Here is a 25350-nt window from a genome sequence, read left to right on the forward strand (position 1 = left end):
TGTGTGTGTGTGTGTGTGTGTGTGTGTGTGTGTGTGTGTGTGTGTGTGTGTGTGTGTGTGTGTGTGTGTGTGTGTGTGTGTGAGGGAGAGAGAGAGAGGGAGAGAGAGAGGGAGGGACTGGAGAGGGACAGAGAGAGAGGGGGAGAGGAGAGGGAAAGAGAGAGAGAGGGAGGGAGAGGAGAGGGAAAGAGAGACAGAGGGAGGGAGGGGAGAGGGAAAGAGAGAGAGAGAGGAGAGGGAAAGAGAGAGAGAGGGAGGGAGGGAGAGGAGAGGGAAAGAGAGACAGAGGGAGGGAGAGGAGAGGGAAAGAGAGAGAGAGAGGGAGGGAGAGGAGAGGGAAAGAGAGAGGGAGATGGAGATGGAAAGGGAGGGGATTCGGGGATCGGAGTTCCTGCGCTGCATCTCTTCTACGGTTCACCAATGCGCGTTGTGGTAGAGTTATTCTATTCACCTGTGCACGATCAGGAATACGTTTGTATTACAAACTTTTCATATATTTTTTTGTCATCATCACCTCTAGTGGTAGGCAACACGGAAAGAGCTAAACTTTTATAACTTACGACCTAACCAATACGAGGTAAGTTTTATCGAATAATTGAAGTGAGTAAATTCAAACCTATGTTACGTGCATTTCCACCAGAGTTGTTGCTTGCAGCAGTTGAGAACGATTCCACTGGGACACGAAGTTGGCGTATGGTTAATTCATGACATGAAATTATATTTCGCTAATTCTGTCATCAGTATGCAGTGGACACAGCTTTCCTGCAGCGGCTGTTCACTGATATGTTTGTTGACCAAGGGTTTTGTGGTGAATGGTGCGTCATGGACATTTTAATGCCAAACATTTTTAACATTCGATTGAGATATCTCGCTTCCCCCGTTGCTGTCTCATTTCTCTCAACACAGTTGGAGGTGAGCGCTATAAGTGTCAGACCTATTTATGATATGCTATGGGATGTTCTTAGTCTCTAGCCTTCAGTTCAATGTGGCTTAATGTAGCTATGAATGATGCGACGCTCCATTTTGGCACCGATTTTGGAACATGCATGCGCGTTGTTGTTTCAAAATAACTTTATTTGTGTAGACTATTGTATGTGCACATTTAGCAGATTCATGTTAGGATTTGTTTTGTGAACGTATTGTCTTTGAATATGAATAGCATGCCAGGAACTACGGTATGTATACCGTGGTCACTTATGGGGTATTTTGACGGAACGTACATTATAATAGAAAAGGTAATAATAAAGTTCTAACAATTACAGCTATCAACCTGCTTTTCTTGGCAGTGTCTGGAATGAGAAATAAACACGTGATGCATTAAAACTTATCAAGCATGAAATGCATCCTACTAATTCATCAAATGAAAAGTTATGATTGGCATGCATACCATGATGACAACAACGTATTGGTCGTTTGTCACTGCAAAGTCCATACACCGACGAGTGGTACTTTATAATATGGTAGATGGGATACGCAGAGCAAACTGCATAACGCACGGACGATTCTGCCAGACTTCTCCTAGACCTTGCTAAGGTGGGGACTGATTAGGGTTATTTTTATGGTGTGTGTTCCACGTGATATTCATAATTTAGATGTCATATTCATCTATATTCTTTTCAGGTTCTCCACACTGTAATTTAGTAAATTCTCATTCAATACAGGAGCGAATTAATAAGCAATGTTTTCATCATTTGAAAATGAATTTCAATTATTAATGTTGCTTGAGATTGGATTTGTTTTATTGCTATGAATCAGCCATTTTCTTGCACAACACAAATCAATCAGCTAATTTTAATTGGAGTGATGCAATTCATCAATTTGCTCTCTAATCAAATTGACTTTTGAAAAGTTTGTCTGCTGTTGCAGGTTGATACATTTTGCTATTCAGAAGACTGATTCATTCATTCCAGCCTCTAAATAGGTCTGCCTAGATAGTTTTCACAAAACAAGCCTATGCTTTCTTAGGTTTGTGGCCCCTCCCCATCTCAGACAGTAATACTAATTTGGACTCCTTACAGTGTCTACCCCACTATGGAGAAGTACTCTTACACTCTCCTTCTGTGATAGTACATATTACAAACCTATAACCCACCCCATTAGATGGATTGCTTTGGCTATACTAAGGCTAAGAGGTGTGGAGCGAAGCAATTGGAGGCTGATGCTTCGTAAAACCCATCGAGATTTGAAAGGCTATCTGCTCTCAGCCACTGGCAGGCTTACATCAATGAAAAGTCCTTACATTTCCTAGACAAACACTTTTATGTGACCAAGTCACTGAATCACCTACATACAGTATCACGATTGTCCCATATGAGACGTATATTATGGGTATTTTTTAGGTACAGCCTCCTTTACTAATAATGTTGACAACTATCCTGTATTAAATCAAAGATAGTTGGGAACAGATTTTCAATGTTTCAATACCATGGCATTGGGTTTATGAACTGATATACAAAACAACAATTGATGCATCAAATCATTCTTTACAATTTAAGCTATTATATGAAATTCTTGCTACAAAAATAGTGCTCAGTGTTTGGGGTATAGAACAGTTTGACCGGTGCAGACTCTGCCACGAGGAAACAGAATCATTAGAGGATCTCTTTTGGTACTGTCCATTAGTGGATTGTTTTTGGAGTCAAGTCCAGGAATGGTTGTTATGCTATAATATCAGGGTGTGGTTGGACCTGCAAACAGTATTGCTGGGGGATTTGAAGGACCACAGTCATTCAATAGTAAATATCATTGTACTCTTGGGTTAACATTTTATTTTCCAGGCAATTTCGGCAGAAATGTTGCAGATAGGGAGGTTCAAGTCCATAGTGAGTCACCATGGGAGAATGGAAGGATGTATTGTGAGAGGAAATTGTAGAATGATTATTTACTGGGAAGATGGAAGATCTGTGGCTGTCTGAAGTAAATATATACACAAACGTACAGTATAAATGTTTGAGGTCCTCCAATCAGGGGTGAGGGTGGGGATGGGATTATTGTATGTTTTGCGTTTTGCTATTCATACTGAACCAAAATATAAAAGCAACACGCAACAATTTCAACGATTTTACTGAGTTACAGGTCATATGAGGAAATCAGTAAATTGAAAAAAATGATTATGCCTTAATCTATGCATTTCTCATGACTGGGAATACAGATATGCATCTTTTTGTCACAGATACCTTAAATATAATGAGCCTCACAATGGGCCTCAGGAACTTGTCACGGTATTTTTGTGCATTCAAATTACTATCGATAAAATGCAGTTGTGCTCGTTGTCCGTAGCTGATGCCTGCCCATACCGCAATCACACCGCCACCATGGGGTATTCTGTTTACAACGTTGACATCAGCAAACCGCTCAACCACAAGACGCCAGGCACATGGTCTGCTGTTGCGAGTCCGGTTGGATGTTCTGTCAAATTCTCTAAAACCCCATTGGAGGCAGCTTATGGTAGAGAAATTAACATTGAATTGACAGGAAACAGCTCTGGTGGATATTCTTGCAGTCAACATGCCAATTGCACGCTCCCTCAAAACCTTTCACATCTGTGGCATTGTGTTATGTGACAGAACTGCACATTTTAGAGTGGCCTTTTATTGTCCCCAGCGCAAGGTGTACCTGTGTAATGATCATGCTGTTGAATCAGCTTCTTGATATGCCACACCTGTTCGGTGGATGGATTATCTTGGCAAAGGACAAATGCTTACTAATGGGGATGTAAACAAATTTGTACACTAAATGTAAGAGAAATAAGCTTTACATGTTGTGTTTATATTTGTGTTCAGTGTATGTTTTGGTTTCATGCTGTGAGCAGGGTGTGTGCTGGACCTGGTAGTTATGGGTGAGATCGCTTCCATAGGGGCTTGGTTCTTCCCGCCCTTGGAAAATCCCTTTGGCCCAGGGCATTGCCAGCGTCTCGGGGCCTGTAATCAAACCCACAAATGCTGATGCTCCAGGTACTCAAATAGTCGAAAGAAAGACAGTTTTATTGCTTCTTAATCAGAACACAGTTTTCAGCTGTGCTAACATAATTGCAAAATAGTTTTCTAATGATCAATTAGCCTTATAAAATGATAAACTTGAATTAGCTAACACAACGTGCCAATGGAACACAGGAGTGATGGTTGCTGATAACGGACCTCTGTACGCCTATGTAGCTATTCCATAAAAAATCTGCCGTTTCCAGCTACAATAGTCATTTACAACATTAACAATGTCTACACTGTATTTTTGATCAATTTTGTGTTATTTTGATGGTCAAAAAAATGAGCTTTTCTTTCATAAACAAGGACATTTCTAAGTGGTCCCAAACTTTTGAACAGTAGTGTATATAGATGGTCCAAATGGTCCTCCACACTGAACCCTTTCTGTGGGTTGTCCCACTTGGTTACACTCTTAGAAAAAAATATTAATTGAGGGGGGGTAGGATTCTACCAAGAACCTATAGATGGGTCTGTTATGCAGTGTTTATCACTAGACCCTTACAGTCCATTCTATGGTAATACGTGATTGTGATTTGCCATTGGGTGATCGGAGTGCTGCAGTGCCACTTGTTCCCTCAGAATTCACAGTGACTTGGTTGAATATTGCTCCAAATCAGCTATAGAAAAACAAGCATCTCTACTGTACTCCTTAGGGCTCTTGCGTTTTCAGTAAATAGGGTCTCAGTGGTTTCTTTGAACCCCCTCTCTCTGTTTGCATATCAGAAAGCCAGTGCCCATACTAACCTTAATGAGCTTATACGAGCCCATAGCAATCAGACAAGGGGTCCAAGACGGAGTAGTGAAATGCAAGTGTTTACAGATTAGAACTAACACAGACAACTGGCCAGTATTGACTTTTCACTGTTACATTTCTAGTGTTGATTCAGGAGTTAATTTCACTGTAAGAGTGAAATTAAAACTTAGTGGTGTAAAATAAGCCTGTGTTGGTGTTAATGAGCATAGTTATTGTTTTCCACTGTGGTGAGTAAAACAGTCCCATCAAAACCACGAGCACCATTGTCATGTTTCCCAGAATGCTCTACTGCGGATAGGTTATTTTTACAGAAACACTGTCTAAATGTTAACATTTGAACAATTTTGAAAGTGTTAAATTCACTCTGTTAAGAGCGGATGCATACTGCATACACACAGCAAAAGTGTTAGAATGAACACGACAGGGAGTAAGGTTAACACTTCAAATTTTGCTGTGTATTTGTTGTGCCCCGGTAGACACTGTGAAATCTACAAGCTATACGAAAGGGTGGAAATTAGTGATTGGTTACTAAGCACTCTTAATCCCATTGTGAGGCGGGCAAATGGGATTAGAGACCTCAGAGAGAGAGAGAAAGAGAGAGAGAGAGAGACCGAGACCCTTGGTACATGATGCAGATGAATATTTACTTCTCACTGTATCTCCAAAACTCAAATTTCTCCCTTTTACTACTGGTATTTTAAAGCAGCTAAACACCTCCCAAATCAGCGATGTGTAAGGTGATGCTTTTTATTATATCCTTTTGTTATATCCTCAAGTGCAAATGGTGGAAGGACAACTTCACTCTTCGAGCAAAACAAAACAGATATTTCTCCTGTACACTGAAGTTTGTAAACATCTGCTCTTCCTCTCTCCATCCCTCTCTCTCTCTTGCTCCTTCTGTTTCTTATTGATGCATATAGCATCAGCGAGCTCTTGACTCTCACTACAATTCATTCCCAGTTCCGTTCTGTGGGGCTCTGGGTTAAGCACAATAAGAAGCATTCATTTGTCTGCTCGCCTCAGCCTGACCCTGCACTGGGCAGATCCTCTCCAACACAATACCACAGTCTCAACCTGCCTGCCTCTGCCTCTACGGCTCTCTTGGTTCTCTCTGCCCTCCAGCCAGATCTGTTCCACTACCTGCCATTAAATCGGATGCATGAACTTTGCATTTACTTTCTCCCTGTGTGTGTGTGTGTGCGTGTGTGCGTGTGTGCGTGTGTGTGTGTGTGTGTGTGTGTGTGTGTGTGTGTGTGTGTGTGTGTGTGTGTGTGTGTGTGTGTGTGTGTGTGTGTGTGTGTGTGTGTGTGTGTGTGTGTGTGCGCGTGTGTATTCCATTCCGTACATCATTAGGCTTTTCACATTCAGGACACAAACAGGTCACCTTGAGATGTTTGTCTGTTGGCGGGTCAAGTGGGACCCAGGGGATCCTGAGTGGCGAGGCAGTCTAAGGCACTGCATCGCAGTGCTAGAGGTGTCACAACAGACCTGGGTTCAATCCCAGGTTGTATCATGGCCAGCTGTGACCAGGAGTCCCATAGGGCAGTAAACAATTGGCCCAGTGTTGTCTGGGGTAGGCTGTCATTGTAAATAAGAATTTGTACTTAACTTACTTAAAAAAAGGGGTTCTTGGGAGTTTCTTAGAAGTGAGCAATGGTTCTATGGAGCACCATTTCTACTCAAAGATTCCTTTCTCTTGGAAAGGGTTCTTTGCAGTCTGAATGGTTGCAAAGAACCTTCTTGCTAGAGGATGTCTCCACTGAAACAACCATTGATGTCGCTAAATATGAGTTGGCAGCAATTTCATCTAATTCATCTTCTCCTTCTATTCCTTATCTCAGTTTATACCAGTTTTGCGCAGGACTAGCATAACCGTGTGAAGGTGGAAACAGGCTGATTTAAATTCTGTGAAGTGTAACTGCTCTTTTTGCCTCCTGAAATAAAGCCGCAGCTATGTAATGAAAACACTTCTGAAGCAGTGCATGATACCATCATTTATCTCTATGTGTTAATTACCAGCACTTGATAATGACTTCGTTAAGGCACGAGTGGAGCGGAGCAAATGACTTCCAACAGGATGTGGTGTTAGCTGTTTTTATTTAGCTCCCGGGGAGGAAGAGGAGAAAACACAATGAGTGCTAGAGACTGTGTGGGAAGAGAGAGGACATTGCATGCCAAGGTAATTATCTCCATTGGCCAAGGCATCTGCCTATAGTCTATAGGAGGAGAGAAAAAGACAGGTCAGAGAGAAAACAGATGTATGCATGGTCAAGAGTCTCAGTTTCTGTTTCTTAAGAGCTCGCTTTCAGTTTCAGCAGTCCTCTTGGGATTTTTGTGAGTTTTCTTCTGGCTGACTTGAATTGGTAAGTCAAGTGATATTTGGTCATGTACCTAGTGAACGGATTGACTTTTGAGTGTTTTCACACTGTCATTACATTATTTTATGGCTAAGCCTGCTCAGCTCTCAACCTAGATAACAAGTCACAGTATACTGCTCAGGTAATTTTCCAATGTTGGTGTCGCTGGGATGTGGTGTGATATATGCTTAGACAACAGTCGATCATAATAAGCCTATTTCACTACTTCCACTAGTTCCTAATGGCATGACTGGTCGTTGGTGGTCAATCCCATGCAGCATCATGATGGTGGCTGAGTGACTGAGGCAGAGATCGCGTTGTATGCTCATACGGCGCTCTGTAGTCCTCACACACACAAACTGCTGGGAGTAGAGGTCAGAACACGAACCGGTCCGTCATGTTGCTGACAGCTCAGATTTATTTTTAATCTTGTGGATGAGGGCTTGCCAAACAGATCAGGTGCCTTGTTAGTGTTGTGTGGAGAGCCATAGCGGTATTACTTTGTGCCCTTCTACAAAGAAAATGTGACAAAATAACGACCTTGGAAAAGGTAAATCTGCAGTAATGTGAATTCAGCACGAAAGAAGGCTGAACGACACTTAATTGTTATTCCTACCGCCCACAATTTTTATCCCTGTATGTGGAAATCACTTTTCTTGTGTACATAGATAAGCCAGGTCATTTTGCTCCAATATTCTTGTTAACATTTGACCTCTCTCAATCTGGGTTTAGTTGGGAATGGGAATATACAGTGTAGTTTAGTACGTAGAACTTTATGAGCCCTTGAAGGATGCTATGTTAATTGTATTTACCATATTTACTGTCGATTCATTTTTGTTCGATTTCTTTATCAGTGGTTGAAAAATGTAATTATCATTGCATCAGCAAGCACATTACTTAGTGTCTAAAGTGACTGCGGTCACTGAGGCAATTTCGCTGATGGCAGTCTCTCTCTCTCTCTCTCTCTCTCTCTCTCTCTCTCTCTCTCTCTCGCTCTCCTCATCCCTTTGTTCTGATAGGTGCCAATTACTCCACCCCTGTGGTGAAGAAGCAAGCTTCCCCGTCGCCATTGACCCTCAATCTACCCCCAATGTCAACCCTCTATCTCCAAAGTAGAGGGAATTACCACAGCTTTTGTCTACAATCAAGACCAATGAACAGCAGCACCACTCCAATACCCAGAGCTTGACTTTTTCCTTTTTCTTCAATCCAAGTACTCTCTTCTTCAGGGTTGTATCCACGGTCATCTTCTTTTTCTTTTTGGCAAAACATTGGGTCAGGAGGACAGTGGGATTAGGCCCTGAGGGTTTTATCATTTCTCTGCTGTGTGATTTTTCTCTCTCCTGGGCTTGTTGCTTGTTGGAGGGGTCCTAAATGAGGTGGTGTGGCTCAGGAAGTGTGTGGAGAGCAGGTGCTCTCCTGGCTCTGCTGCTTCCCCTCTGGGAGCTGGGCTGCTGGGGGTTGATCTCCGCCTCTGGGGCCTCTGGGACACAGAACCAGGCCCAGCACACTGCTGGAGGCCCATGGGAGCTGCTTCGCAGGCACAAACGCAGCTGGGTATGGAACCAATTCTTTGTCCTGGAGGAGTACACAGGTGAAGAACCGCTGTATGTTGGCAAGGTAAGTGTTTGCAGTTCATGTGTATTTATATAGCAGTTTGAATGAGAAACAAACAATAGATATTGTTTAACTTTTTAGAGAATAAGAATTTACCAGATTTCATCACTGTGATCACTAGGAAAACATGTATAATACATCAATATAAGTCACTAATTGCTTATATGTTTTTTTAAACACATTCATATCTATTTATAGAATTTGTCATTTTAAGATCATGTTTCAGTCATGTGTTGCTTGTCTCTCAAGTTTATTGCATTCCACACAGGATGAAAAAAGTAAACATCATTTTTTCAATAATTAGAGTAAGTGATCATTTGAACCATTAATCACACAATGCTGTTTTTTAAACGTTTTAATTATATATTGACTCTCTCTTTTAAACTGTATTTGAGTATCAGCAACTCACAACAGTTGCCAGTAACCACAGCTCATTTCAGCACCACATTTAAGCAGACAGCTCCCTCTCAGTGAGGGCCTGAGCTCAAATTGGGCAGATGGGCCTCATTTGCATTTCCTGGATTTCTGTTTTCTTGAGGAATTTCGTGGTCTTATAATCAAATCAGGTTTCAGCTTTCCGCTCATCTGCAGGATAATTGCTCAGGTCTGCATGTGTTTGCAGGCTCTGCACTCACAAACACACTTCCTGACAGTCTCTGAACTAGATAAGTGGTTCCAGCAGCAGGAATTAGGATAGTTGTGACTCTCCCATTATCTCCCATTGAGGGCTGGAGTAATGTTATGGATAGGAAGCCAAATCACAATGTGTATCCTTAGTGTCAGTGAAACCTTTATGTAGTATACTTCATATACTGGCCTCAGTGATTATGTGTATTTACTATGGTTGTGGTATGCATTTTATTGTTCTTTATTTGTAGTCTTTGATAGTCATTTTATAGGTTTCTTTGTACAATGTTGACCTTTTAAAGTTGGAATGAGAGCGGTGCAGAAGGTCAATCTGGGCCACTGAGTTGAACCTAAGATTTGTGTACGTGTGAAGTCAAAGTTCCTTCTCTGACTCGTACAACTCCAGTACGGTAAAGTTAAGTGAATAAAAACACCTTTTTCATTGCCCTCCAAGCACTCGGTCAGGCTTGTAGACTGTAGAAATAGTAGCATCAAAACACAAAAAACTGTCACTCATACAATCAAGTGGTTAAGAAATACAATTGGTTTATAGCCTAAATAATGATTGAGGATAAGGGCCTATGGAGAATCTTTTTTTTGTGGAATTATACTTTATGCTTTGTTTAAGACAGATTAGAAACAGGAGGAGACAGAGGAGTCAAAGTGGGACAGGCAGAAGCGGGAATTGAACCTCTGACTTCCGGGGCAGTGAAATGTCATATTTCATTGTAGTCTCATTGGAATATTACCCACTCAACCACACAGCCACACTGTAAACATACATTCTGGGGTAAATTGAAATTGACAAAAAAAAAACACAAAAAACATACTTAATAAAAAATGTAACCTTTAATTAACTAGGCAAGTCAGTTAAGGAGAAATTATTATTTACAATGATGGCCTACGCCGGCCAAACCCAGACGACGCTGGGCCAAATGTGCCCCCCTATGGGACTCCCAATTATGGCCAACTGTGATACAGCTTGGAATCGAACCAGTGTGTATGTAGTGATGCCTCTAGCACTGAGATGTGGTGCCTTAGACCACTGCACCACTCAGGAGCCCAACAAGCTGTTCATTTAATTCCTTTTCCAGTAATGCTCCCAGTTCCTGGTAAGGTGTTACACACTTAAGTATTGTTACAACACACCATGTAATGTTTCAAATCATCTCAGGATTATGTGTTTCAATACTCCAGCAAGAAGGTTTTGTCTCCTTCGCAATGGTGGCAGTTCAGTTGCTACCAGTTTTGGTTTTACAAAACACTTCATTTTAACACTACAGTGTCAACGGAGACAAGGTCCACAGCTTTTAATAGGAAGCTTTTGTAGGTATTTAAGAGGAATGGGCAATTATTCATCCATTTTAGTCATCTTTCAGGATACAAGAGGATCTGAGATTTTTGCCTTATGCCTGGTAGCCTCCCAAACCTTAACTTCTCACCCCCTCGCATGGCAGAACAATCAGATCTGTTGATTCCTAGAGGTGATGCATGTTGCCCAGGAGCAAAAGGGACTGTCACGTTAGGTGTCATGACACTGTTTCTGACATGACAGGAAGTTCTAACCTCGTGGCTGAGGTCAGAACTTTGCGTTCATTTGTTTTTTTGTTTTATGGACTTCAAGTGAGAACCTAAGTGAATGTTATCATAAAACATGTATATATTTAATGCAATATCATAGGTATTTCATAAGGCCTTAGTTTGAGTGCCTAGTTTTCCCCTAATATAGGGGCCTGAAACCCATACACGTCACTTTGAAACAAAACCAATGCCCGTCATTATCATATTTCCAAGCATGCTCTACTGCAGGTTGATTACTATCTTTTTTTAATGTGTTTTTGTTTGTACATTGATTGATACATATTATACTAAACAAGATAAATAACATACATTTTTCAAAACTAATCCAATCTGATTTTTTTTTTGACCCGTTACTGAAATGGTTGTTCCAGTTTGAATGGTTTATGTAGTATCCTCACAAAGTTCATAACTCTGGCAGGCATTCTGAAATCAAGTTGTAGGTGAAGAAGAGCTTCAACTGTTTGAGAGCCAACTCTGGGTGGATTCCAATAGGATTTCCACATCACTTTGCAAGCCAGCAAAATATGACTTGCAGGTAGGGTTGCAAAATTCTGGGAGCTTTCCTGAAATTCCCAGGTTTCCCAGGTTTCCCAGAACTCCCAGGTGGAAGATATCTCGAGTCCTTCAACCAGGATATTTGGGTATTTTGAATAAGTTACTGGAATTTTGCAAACTTTACTTGATGTGGCCTGTAAATAATCAGTGTGCGATATTGTCATACGTTTAATTTTAACCTCTTGAGTGTAGGGTGCAGTATTTTGATGTTTGGATGAAAAACGTACCCAAATGAAACGGCCTATTTCTCAGGCCCAGAATCTAGAATATGCATATAATCAGATTAGGATAGAAAACACTCTAAAGTTTCCAAAACTGTCAAAATATTGTCTGTGAGTATAACATAACTGATATAGCAGGTGAAAACCTGAGGAAAATTCAACCCAGAAGTGTTGTTTTTCCTGAAATCTCTCTGTTCCATAGCCTGCCTTCACTCCATTTAAAGGGATATCAACCAGATTCCGTTTCCTATGGCTTCCCCATGGTGTGAACAGTCTTTAGACATAGTTTCAGGCTTTTATTTTGAAAGATGAGTGAGAAAGATCACATCGCGTCATTGTATGGTTGGGGGCCAGAAGCATTTTGCATGCACAACAGCTTGGAGCAGACATTTCTCTCTCTCTCCTATTGAAGAAGCTACAGTCCCGGTTGAAATATTATCGATTATATATTGTAAAAACAACTTGAGGATTGATTATAAAAAACGTTTGACATGTTTCTACAAACGTTACAGATACTATTTGGAATTTTTGTCTGCGATGTAGTGACAGCTCGAGACTGTAGATTTCTGAACATAACACGCCAACCAAGGTATTTTGGATATAAAAATAATCTTTATGGAACAAAAGGAACATGTATTGTGTAACTGGGAGTCTCGTGAGTGCAAACATCCGAAGATCATCAAAGGTAAGCGATTAATTTGATTGATATTCTGACTTTCGTGACCAATCTACTTGGCTGCTAGCTGTTTGTAATATTTTGTCTACTGAGAGAGATGTCCTTTCATAAACGCTTGGTATGCTTTCGCCGAAAAGCTTTATTGAAATCTGGATTAACAACAAGCTAAACTGTGTTTTGCTATATTGCACTTGTGATTTCATGAAAATTAAATATTTTTAGTAATTTAATTTGAATTTGGCGCTCTGCAATTCAGCGGATGTTGACGAAAATGATACCACTAATGGGATGGGTGCATCAAGAAGTAACATTCACAAAGAAACTCACTTTTTGAAGGCCACAGGATTGGAAAGGTATGAATTCAACAACCATGTTTCTGTCACAAAAAGTATAGTTATGGTTGGTAACTCTAGAATTCACTCAAAAAGCAAGGCACTCTGGGAAATATTTGAATAGATTTTACACTAAGTAGTGTATTAAGTTAACACTGGTTCCAGTGTGTATATGGTCCCACTCTTTCAGTATTGATTCAGCACTCTGTGTTCATTTAATTTAAGACTGGTTCCAGTGTGTATATTGCCCACTCTTTCAGTGTTGATTTAACACTCTCAGTGTTAATTTAATACTGGAGAATTTGCTGTGATAGTCCTCCTATTTATGTAATGAAGAAGAACTCCATAATGATATGTATGCTTGCACTCAAAGAAACAAAGTGGCCACTACTAGATGCAACATATTTTGATTGATTGGTGGAATTGCATTTTATAAGTCTTTATGTGAATTTCCAAAATGAATAACAGTGATAATCCCAAAATAATGTAGTGTGATTTCTTGTACATAATCATCTTAATAATCATCATTTTGGACATTTCTGTACATGCAATGCTTGAGTCAGAATATCTCAACACTGGTCGGCTGTTGGTTATTACACAGTAAGTCCCTCTCAATAATGATGTATACTGAGTCAATAGTGCCACTGTGCCAGCCATGGATAGCCATAATTTGGCATCTGTGTGCAAACAATCCGACAGACCCCCCTAGTTGGATCTGGTCATTTGTCTAAGCAGAAGCAGGGGGATATATGATATAATGTGGGGGAAATGGGAAGTCATCACTTTGGCCTGGCTGATCCCGCCGCTGCTGCATCTGCAGCCCTGCTTGGCTTTAATGGATTCTGTCAGATTGTGAAATTCAGATCCAAATGTCTCATTATGCCTTGGCACTGTGCCTGGGGTAAGTGCACTGGCCTAGAATCAGCTGCAGTCACAGCAAGCCGGCGAAAACATACATTAAAGACTCAAAACTACACAGTGTCGACTGAAAATTGGTGACGCATATTTAAGCAAGTGGGAATGGCGTTGTCGGAGTAGTGCTTACACTTAACAGATGCTCGGCGGTAAACATGACATAATTGCAGTGATTATGTGCGGTGATTATCGTTTTGTGCACAGGGTGTTCGAGTTACTAAATATTTGCAAGTACCAGTGTGGAGTCTGGGCTGAATTAGTGATCTAAGTAGGCATGCAATTCCGTATCACTTTTATTCCTAATTAGTTGAGTCAACTTTTATCTCTAAGCTTTCATTTTGTGTCTTGTCTGTGTTTACCAGAACGTGTACAGAAATCACAGTTTCTGAGCAATTTTACAAACTTCTGAAAAACATTATACTGACTTTGTTGATGAGCTCCTACCATGGTAGTGTCCTCCTTTCCCATAGGTCTGTTCACGTTTCAGTGGCTACAGTGCTTTGCCCATCAACCCTCAGGGCAAGCAGAGCGCCCGTTCACGTCAATTGGACCATCGTAGGGCACAACAGACAGGACCCTTGTGCTGCATCTAGCTTATTTTTAGAGCCTGTTTCCAGAAACTGAAAGTCTGAATAACCGTCCAATTAATGGATGGACTTATTTCCCTTTTCTTCCTTTAATGGCTGCTTTCAGGGCAGTATTGTGAAGCCTTTTCCCTGCCAAACACACAACTATGGGCCTTTGTCCATGTGAATGGAGAAGCGCAAGGAGAGGCAGGAGATCGGAAAACATCTGTGGATGAGCAGCTGGAAATTTGTGCTAAAGCAGACTTGTACTGAGGTCATGAAGTACAAAGTACACATGCTCTATCAACATGTAGTCTGTAACTTGAAAACAAGTGTATCTGCAACTTGGGTTTTACTGATCACCACCAATTGCGATGCGAGATGTTTTCCCCTCTTTAGTTCTTGGCTGAATCATTCCAACTCTGGTGGCAAATAAACTTCAATAACTAAGCCTATAGCGAAAGTCATTACATTTTTTAAGAAAACACGCACGCACGCACGCACACACACACACACACACACACACACAGGATGATATCCATGCTAGCTCCCTCATTAGCATTCTGTTAGAGGTTCCCTTTCAAATGGATTAGTGTCATAGAGCCCGGCGTGTTATGCCATGCCTCCACTGAGGGGTCAGTCCCAATCTTATCTAATCACTATCTCCACTCATTTACCACAAACAGTGGGCAAAGCTGGCTAGTGGAAGGGGCCGCATGCGCTAGCTAAAGAGGAGGGAAGAGGGGGGGTCATCATATATATCCTAGGAACTACCCCAGGGAGAGGGTATGGGAGTGGGGGAGCTCTTCATGGAGCCTGGGGCCTCTGGGAATGTTGTGGTAGTGGGGGTTTGGAAGCAACACTATGCTATGATCCAGGGAATGAAAATAGATGATGATAGTGGTGTACCTTCTAAAGGACTAGTTGTGGCAGAAAAATAATATTCTGTTAGTACTTTTTTTGATAGTCTTTTCTCCCTAATACAGTATAAAATGCAGACACTTTCACTTCACCCTTTATTTGTGACTGATGTGTCAGTGTACACACTATAAGAAACTATTTAACTTCTCTTTGTCTTGAGAGATGGGGCAGAAGACATCGGGGCTTTAGGGGGCTGAGGCAGGTATGTCCCCTGGGGCCTGAGAGTGCAAGGTATAGAGCAGAGGATCACTGTTGACCTATCACCTTGCCATGAGAAGCATCCTTTGGGCTTGATTTTCCCACTTTATGGTACACAGCTGGTAGGGTTGCTAAGAAACAGAGCTAGAGAGAAGAGCTAAATCATTGCTGACTAGTTCCATTCTAGTTTGTTTGATGCCCCCTAGTAAAACTGTATCTTGCTCATATGAAGGGAGCCCAAAAGGGGTGGATGGTGTGTCTTGGGAATTGTTTGTTTATCATAGGTTATATTATGGTTTGAGGTAGGGGATTGAGTTGTTGAAATTGTTGAAGTTCTACATTGACTTTTAGGGATCCAAACTAGTAAGACCTTGAATTTTTGACAAGGTGTCCTCAGCCTTTTGTTGAAAGTATTATACACACACACACACACACACACACACACACACACACACACCACACACACACACACGCGCACACACACACACATCTTCCGAAAAATTGACAATGTTGGCTCGGGGGAGACTTTGGATCAATCAACTTATAATTTTTTCCATAGCTGTTGGGCCTCAAGAAAATAAGTTATTTGAATGATTAAAATACACAAAATTGTGACAGACAGGCTTGATTTGGTCTTATGTAGCAACATTTTAAATTGTGTTTTTTACGTTGGATAAAAGTAGAGCTAGGAAATAGTATATCATACAATATAGAACAATGAGAAAGTAATTCTGATTTGAAAGTTGATAAACTTGTTACCCCATTTTGAGAAAATGAATGAATGTTTTAATACACCTACTGGAGAGCTCTTTGTTTACACCCAACCAATAAGGAGTAAGGATTCACATGTGAGGCCATGTGCTAAACAGTGTGAGTACGGTAGTGTACTAAACAACCAAAGATATCAAGACTACAGGCTGGTTTATACTAGGTCTATTGACATGCCTGTATACAGTTGTCACAGTGACATCATGAACATTCTATAGTCGTCCGACATCAAACTTGTCGTTGTCGTTTAAAAAAAATAAAAACAACAAATCAAATCAAATGTATTTATATAGCCCTTCTTACATCAGCTGATATATCAATGTGGCTGCATGACATCAGCAGCCTGGTGGTCCAAAATAGCGTAACTGGTGTATTTTAACACCAGTACACCACCCGTTTAAAAATGTATGTAGTATTTGTAAATCTGGCAAAACAGGCAACTAAAAGCCACTTTCTAAACAATGTGTTGGTTAGTTTCTAGCTTATTAGGTAGCTCGCTAGCTAACGTTAAGTTAGCTGACTAGCCAGTTCAAATAATGACCATATCATATAGCTGACAACGTCTTAACATGAGCTAATTTGTATTCATTATTACAGGAAAATAAACTCAAAACAAGATCATTATTTACAGTTTAATGGCAAGCTAATTACAGAAAATAGCTTACGGTTTTGAGTGTGACGAAATAAAAGCAGGGTTTTCTACCGAAGAAATGTAGAACTTGGACACTGTCTCGTTGGTCTAACGTTATATCCTTATTTGACTATGGTGCAGGCCATGTTGTTCTTCACATTAACATCTCTAGTGAACACACACTATATCAAATAAAATCTAAGTTTATTTGTCACAATCACAGGATACAGAAGGTGTAGGCAGTACAGTGAAATGTTTACTTGTATAGTGGAATCTTTTGTTTAGACATTTAGCTAGCTAGCTAAACAATGAACCATAATCCTAACTCATAATGTTTACTACCCTGCATGAATCTACAGGTAGCTAAAGCTAACCAACTAGGTTCAATGTTAGCTAGCGAGCTAACATTAGGCTATTACTAGCAATGCAAATGGCTCTGAGATATGAATAATATTACTACGCAAATCATACATGTAATGTTAGCTAGCGAACCAGCCCGCTAACAATAGCTAGCTAGCTAACTTGCAATGATAATTACTTTCTGACAAAATGAGAAAAGTATGATATTTGAAAATGTAGCTAGCGAGACTCTCTTACACGTGTATAGGGATGAACGCTTCTCCCTCCTTGTCATGGATACCTTGGTTGCCCTTAGTTTGAAGATGTAATCTGGAGACAGGTGTTTTATACAACAGCCTTCTGTGTGTTCTCGTTTCGATTCTCTCCACATATTTACAATCAAACGCCTGAATTTTCTCCACCTCCTTAGCTATCATACTCTGCTTCCACGGGTCATTCCACTGATTTCAAACCTTGGTCCTCCGGAAAGTGGAGAGCATTAGCAACACTTTTGCAGTTATTTGTAATATTGTTCAAAAAAGCTGCATTGGAAAGGATTACCTACACATATTGAGCAGCTCATGTCATAGACAGAAGCATGCTACATGGCAGACCAATCCGAACTCATCTCTCGGGCATGCCCAGCCCATCCATTATCTCAGCCATGGCTAGCGGAAAGGTTCCTCACCTTTTCCGTGGCTAAAACAACTACGCTCGTAATTTAGCAATTGTATTTGTATTTACAATTGGCATACGTTTGTTATTAAAGCACATGTAAGTTCACATGTTCCAGAAGGCATTTCTGCCCCCCCAAAAAACATTTTAATTTGAAAACAAAACGTTTACGTTCAAATGCCTCTCCTGTGAAGTAGTGACGCTCGACATAAGCCTCGTTTCCTGAAACGAGTCCCAATTACACTATAGCTTGAGATGGATAGTAGTCAATTTGCCCTGTCATGAGCATTTCCCTCTCTAAATAGAATTAGACAATGAATGCGAGGCGTCATTTTTCATGGAATGACTAATCAGATTACCGTATCAACATTAATTTTCAGACACGTGTCTGTTTGTAATTAAACAAGTTTAATCTGGGTGTATCAAATACCGGACCAGGAAGCCATGTTGTATAATGCACTATTAAATAGAAACCATTTTGGAAATTGATCCACATCGTCAGTGAGTCTTTCAGGTATATGCTGGCAGCCTGTTACATAATATATGATCTCTTTAAAAATCACAAGTTGTGAATACTTTGCTATGGTATCGACAGTTCAGTGTTGTCTTGCTTTGATATTGCGTTGATATAAGGTCAGACCATTTCTTTCATTTCACTGTCAATACTGTAGGTGTTATTCTTGCCTCTTCAGCTTGAATTAAGTTGTGTCTTGAAGTGGTTTGTTGGAAAGAGTTTGTTTGAAGTCATCCTATTCTTGGAATGAGGCCCATTCATTTTCAGTGAGGGGGAGATGAGTCCATTGTCTGGCAGCGGTAAATTGTGCCCTTGGCTGTAGGAAGCTATGCAAAGCAAAGACTTTGGGATGATTCAGAAATGGATTGGGCTATGATCTAAGGTTCCTGTTGAGTTCTGTGTGACTGTTCCTGATATCCCACAGAAGGAATGTTTAAGTCGATGATTTACTGGGTTTCTTCGGCAGGGGATAAACACATTCACTTCTGCAGGGAATGTGTGTACACATCAAATGTGTTCCCTCCCAAAGGCCAAGGCTGTCTCATGTTGAGGTTTTAAAGGTATCATATTGTTTGAAGTGGTACTGCTTGTTTGAGTTGGTTATTATCCCCTTGGATTGTAGTGGTATGGAAGACTATGTAAATGAGAATTAAATTATTCTCCCCTATGTTCTCTTTCAGTCACAGGTATCACGTTTCCCTCACACATTTATTTTGTAACATTGAGAGTGAGTCACAGAAATCATATTCACTTTAATGCCTGAGCTATCCACATCCACAGACAATATTACTCAGGTCTTTTGTGTTTACTGAATGAGTCCTTGAGCCCTATTCAATCGAAACAGGTAACTGAGATAAAAAAAAGTACCATTCTTCCAACAGCGAGAAGCAAGTTTGAATTTAAATGCATTCTACTTGTTTCACACTGCCATTCTTCTGTTGAGGACATTATTCCAAACATGCACTCTTGAACCCCAAGAAATATAGTGTTTGTGACATGCTTGCGTTCAGTATATGGGGATAGATTTCTGCCATGTGTACATTATGTTTTGGCAAGTATCTACCTCCATACAGCTTGATTAAATAAGGACCATTGTTTTCATTATTTCTTATCTTATTATTTTTTAAATGTTCATTGTACATTGCTCACAGTTATTCACATACTCCCTGGGTTAACCCTATGGGTAATGTATTGGCTTCTCTGTGACACTTCAGTATATCCAGCCACACCGACAAAAGTTATTTAATTTTCTATTTCATCAATTAGCAGACAAATTAATCTAATCATATACATATCATATACAATTAGAGGTAACCTAACATTTGCTACCTTGATAGCCTTGCTGGGTAATTTAGCTAGCCAGTGTTACGGTCCTGTACTGAACTCTGAAAGCCATCAGCTAAATCATATAGCTAGCTATATTTTGGTATACACACAGTCAATCAATTTCGCCCATGCCATGGTAGTCACTGCTTGACTGGTCGCTGCCTTTAGCAGAGTTAACATGTTTGTTTGTTCGTTCTATCTTTGACTGACGTTAGCTAATGTAAGCTGGCTAATGTTAGCAAATAAGAGTATCTACTAAGAGTAGCCATATATTCCACCCTTGTCTGGAAAACAATCTGTTAGTAAAAATATAATTGTCGATATAGCAAACTCACTCTCTGGTTGTGTGTTGGTAGCAATGATGAATGTGTATAAATCGTCTGGTTGGTTAGTTGCTTCTCAGCCAGTCTCAACTGGCTAGCGATCTTGCTTCCAATTTAGACACTACTTAACAGCAAGCTGACAATATTGAAATGTCCATGTTAGGTATGCTTAACTAGCCCGTCTAATAGAGATCAAAACAATTAATTAAGTGGTTAAATTGTGTATTGTTGTATATTTTGTTGTATGTGGTATAGAATCTGATTCCACCAACATGCGCTCCCAACACCTAGCTCTGCACAAGCTGAATGTAAGTTGGCCAAAACATTTCAAGCTGACGGCTAAGATCAATTTCCATTAAGCATGGTATAAACATGAATTGGATACTGTTTGTATGGTTTGGGTTTGTGTTATGGGGTTACAGGTGGTTTGAGGTAGCCTGAGGACCACAGAGTATCTTCCAGACGATGTCATCAATTTAGTCTACCCCTCTTCTCATTTTACCTTTTCTTTTTGTAAAACTCATGTTATCTGAATGATTCCACAGTGCCTTTCGGGTAAACAAGCATGAGGGAGCGAACACACCTTGTGGTTATGGAACACACCAAGATTGTGAGACAGAAACCAGGAAGGGACACTGACAGTAATGAGACAACCACCACATTCTTCTCTGCAGATTTTAAAAACACAATGCAAAGACCTGTCTTCAAAATTCCCCTGCAAAGGGCTACTATTGACAAGAATGATCTGTCAAAGTCAATGGGCTGGAGGAGGTTTACAGATGGTACATTGAGATGAGGAGTTTTTTTTTGGTTGTACAGGGTTGTGCTTGGACAGTAAATGTATTGAGTATGAGCGTGATTGAGGTGCCTTTTCTCCTCATGGAGAAAAATAGTAAAATGCTAACACCACAACCATGCCTTTCCAGGAGACATGCAGTACCCGCAAATCTTACATTTACATTACATTTAAGTCTTCTGCACGAGAACTGAACAGTTAGTGGTTAAGAAGCCCTACACCACTTTCGGCAGTCTTGTCCAGTTGGCCGTTTTCCGCAGACAGGACAAGCCCATCACCATAAGAACAAAGAATCTCAGCTTCCCCAGCCCACCATTGCCAGTGTACCGAAGCCTGATAAAGGAGTATGGCTGCGTTTACACAGGTAGCCTAATTCAGATTTTTTTTTACTAATCAGATCAGTTCTGAAAAAGACCTGGAGTGATTAAGACCAGTTAGTGGAAAAAATATAAGAATTGGGCTGCCTGTGTAAACACAGCCAGTATGGCTCAGCATAAGACCATGTAGAACAGGGGCCTCTAACACTGTTGCTGTGGAGCTATCCTCCTGTAGGTTTTCACTCCAAACCCAATTGAAACTAACCTGGTTCAGCTTATCAACTAGCTGATAATTAGAATCAGGTGTGCTAGATTAGGGTTGGAGTGAACCTGCAGGATGGTAGCTCTCCAGCAGCAGGGTTGGAGAGCCCAAAATAAGTACCCTAAATAAATATAGATAATTCAGATTCAGATATTCAAAGAATGTTTGTTTATTTATAAAAATCTAAAATACCAGAGTGTAAAAGATGTAATGCTAACTCAAGAGTACTGGGTATTCAACAACAATGTTATATGGTAAAAGTAACATACAATTTTTTGATTATGTACAGGGTAGTACAGTTCAGTGTGTCCAAATGTGTCTCAGGTATAGAGACACACAACTGCAGAGAACTGTAGTTACAGATTGTTACACCAGATAATGTGATTTACCCAAAGATTCTTGCTGAAATCTTGTCTATTTCAAGTCTTCTCTCATTGATTGAGACAGATGGGTGTCCATCCCAAAGTGCTGCATGCCATGATGACAGAGATCTGTCTCGATCAGACAGTGAGAAGACATGAAATAGACAAGATGGCAGTGCATATATTGTTGGATTACTTTATGGAGAAAAAAAGTATAACAGAGCATTTTCTAAATTCAAACTGACCCCCTGCAACTGGACACAGACATTTTATGAGACTCCTGTTTCCCCTAAAATTTTGTCCCTAAGGACAAAGACCTTATCGCTAAGGTTGGTCAAATTTTCTGTGCTACACCAAACAGTACCTATCCTGTAACTCCCAGTAATGGATACCAAAAATACTTGGTTAAATTACATTATCTGGTGTAACAATCTGTAGCTAAGAGAACTGGTTATCAGCAGATGATGGGATAGGTGGTCATGATGAAATTGCCATTCCGAAGAAACATGCAGTAAGTGTTGAGTGTTGTCATGATCAAACTGCTATCTGCTTGAAATCCAGCATGATGTCTAATCCCTTGAGAGGGATATAGTTCTGCTACAATGACACACTGAGGCAAAGGAAGTCTCTTTCTGTATCTAGAATCCAGGTACAGAAAGAAGCCCAGGCACCACATGATATTGTCTGTAAGACAAAAACAAAAAGACTATACCGTTTATAATAATAATATAATATAATAATAATAATATAATAATAATAATATATGCCATTTAGCTGACGCTTTTATCCAAAGCGACTTACAGTCATGTGTGCATACATTCTACGTATGGGTGGTCCCGGGAATCGAACCCACTACCCTGGCGTTACAAGCGCCATGCTCTACCAACTGAGCTACAGAAGGACCACAGTTTGAACAACAGTTGAACCGAGACAGCTTAACAGCAACATTAGGGCAGACTAGTTGAACATGCATACATATGCACAGGTACAGATATTACATGTAAAACAATATCTAGCCTAATAGAAATAAATATTGCATAACCCTCAGCTTTTGCACACTGACCAGACTGCACAAATTAGCCTAGGTAGGTAGACAGTATCTACCTTCAGCCATGTCTATCAGGTATGCTTAGGCACATTTTTTTAAATAGTAAAACCAGCTTCAGTTTTAGAAATTTACAACAGTAAATTGTTGTATTATTGTTTCTCCTCGCTGTTTTCTAGGAGTCTAAAACTTTGCACATACACTGATGCCATTTAGTGGCCAAAATCGAAATTGCACCTGGGCTGGAATAATACATTATGGCCTTTCTCTTGCATTTCAAAGATGATGGTACAAAAAAAATACAAAAGAATGGTTGTTTTTTTCTTTGTATTATCTTTTGCCAGATCTATTGTGTTATATTCAACTACATTCCTTTCACATTTCCATAAACTCCAAAGTGTTCCCTGTCAAATGGTACCAATAATATGCATATCCTTGCTTCAGGGCCTGAGCTACAGGCAGTTAGACTTGGGTATGTCATTTTAGGTTAAAATTGAAAAAAGGGGCTAATCATTAAGAGTTTAACAAGAGTTCTGTCCGTGGTGCTGAATGAACAGTGTACTTTTCCCTCTGTGTTGTTCATTGCATGTTTAATAATGAAAATACCTACCAAAAGGAGAACATGGATATGGTTTATTTCTGTGCATGTTAAAAAAGTAAAATAAGTAGCATATCTGGATGTGATTTACAATATATATCTGTCAACACCCATGTATAATCCTGTGATATGATTCTGGCCCACAATGGCAAAAATATATTCTAATGTGGCCCTCCATTGAAAATAATTACCCAGGCCTGCAATAGCCCATAATGACAAAGCAGAAACAGGTTTTTAGACATTTTTGCAAATTTATGAAAAAATAAAAACTGAAATATTACATTTACAAATATATATATATATACAAATATGTATTTAGACCCTTTACTCAGTACTTTGTTGAAGCACCTTTGGCAGTGACTACAGCCTTGAGTCTTCTTGGGCTCCCTGCTGGCGCAGTGGTCTAAGGCACTTTATCTCAGTACTAGAGGCGTCACTCAACCGGCCGCGGCCACTCAACCGGCCGTGATTGGGAGTACCATGGGACGGTGCACAATTGGCCCAGTGTCATCCAGGTTAGGGTTTGGCCGGCGTAGTCCGTCATTGAAAATAAGAATTTATTTTTAACTGACTTGCCTAGTTAAATAAAAATGAAAGTAATTACACTACAACCTCAGCACACCTTTATTTGGGGAGTTTCTCCCATTCTTTTCTGCAGATCCTCTCAAGCTCTGTCAGGTTGGATGGGTAGCATTGCTACACAGCTAATTTCAGGTCTCTCCAATGATGTTCGATCGGGTTCAAGTCCGGGCTCTGGCTGGACCACTCAAGGACATTCAGTGAGGGATGGGGGCCAGAGCACGAAGCACCACCCAACACAAGTTGTAGTCTTTCAAAGGCTGGAAGACATCCATCGCTGTCGTCCATCGCTGTCGTCCATCGCTGTCGTCCATCGCTGAAAGACGTCCAATGGCACTATCGAAAAAGGACAACCACATCTACATCCCAAAAACATGTATAGTGCGATCAGTATAAGATAGAGCCTTCGGAAAATTCCACAAAGCAGGACTACATGTGTTTTTAGATCTCGCTCCCCCCATCAATACAACATAAGTCATCATAGGGTGTATCATTCAGAGCCCAAAGTCTTGACCTGCCTTCCTCCTGGGCAATTATATGTGAAACACATCTCACTGTCCTAGAAATGACTCAGACATGATGAAAGCAAGCCCAGATTCCCCCAGGGTGAAATTCCCCTTTAAGGTTACCGTTCCTCTAGAATTACCAAATGGGCTGATTTGGAAGGTGTTTCAAACAAACAGAGTGTATCCCCAATGACCCAATATGTTTATTCAGTCGGGCCTAGTTTGTTGTAGTTGAGATTTCTGTCTTGGGTTGTGCGCACATTTCTGCCCAGCAAGTGTGTGATAATGTGTGTACTGCGTAGATCCGACTTCATGATGAATTCCAGTATGATCAATCAATTATGATATTGCTGTGTTTTAGTCTGAACTTTGAGACTCCATGTCAGTGACTGAATGGGTATGTTTTGTCACTTACCTACCTCAACTCCTTGTGACTCTGAGGCTGTCTTAATATGGACACCGTACAGAAGGCCTGTTTACCTACCTTGTGATAAGTCATAGTGCTTATTTTCCATCCTTTGACTGGAATGCATCAGGCTTTATGGCAGCTGCAGTCACATCACTGGGGATCCTCTAGTCATAGCCTTCTCAACTAAACAAATAGAGACACTTAGCTCCACACACTTCTGCACTGTTAGCATAGTCTTATAGGTTTCTGTTGTGGTGGGCTCTTGGCGGTGATGGAGTGTGTGTGGATTTACATGTGGACAGTAGAACTATATCATAATTCAAGACTGTCTGTTGTAAGAGGTTATTTGTCTCTTTCAATCTCTGACTCAGGTTGTGTCCCAAATGGCACCTTATTCCAGGGCTGGCTCTAGGCTTTTGGGGGCCCTAAGCGATAGCTGAGTGAGCGTGACAAACAAAATCAATGGAGGTCAGGGCCCCTGGGCACGTGCCTTGCGTGCCTGATTCGGCCATGATTACAATGAGTTTAGATACCTGGCTAGACTAACTTACCAATCTAAAAATGTTTAGCTGGCATGGCTAATTGAGTGACTGACGTAAC

At 40.5% G+C, this 25350-nt stretch overlaps 1 protein-coding gene across 1 annotated transcript in view; it reads left to right on the forward strand.

Annotated features, from left to right (window-relative positions):
• Positions 1 to 374: 374 nt before the first annotated feature.
• The window catches only part of LOC118372758 (cadherin-7-like), a 113261-nt gene continuing 88285 nt past the window's right edge, over positions 375 to 25350 (forward strand). The window contains exons 1-2 of the mRNA XM_035758758.2: positions 375 to 577; positions 8111 to 8711. Of these exons, the coding sequence (XP_035614651.1) occupies positions 8466 to 8711 (246 nt within the window). The 5' untranslated portion in view covers positions 375 to 577; positions 8111 to 8465. The remainder of the gene's footprint in view (positions 578 to 8110; positions 8712 to 25350) is intronic.

This window comes from Oncorhynchus keta, chromosome 4, assembly GCF_023373465.1.
Source record: "Oncorhynchus keta strain PuntledgeMale-10-30-2019 chromosome 4, Oket_V2, whole genome shotgun sequence".
NCBI lineage: Eukaryota > Metazoa > Chordata > Actinopteri > Salmoniformes > Salmonidae > Oncorhynchus > Oncorhynchus keta.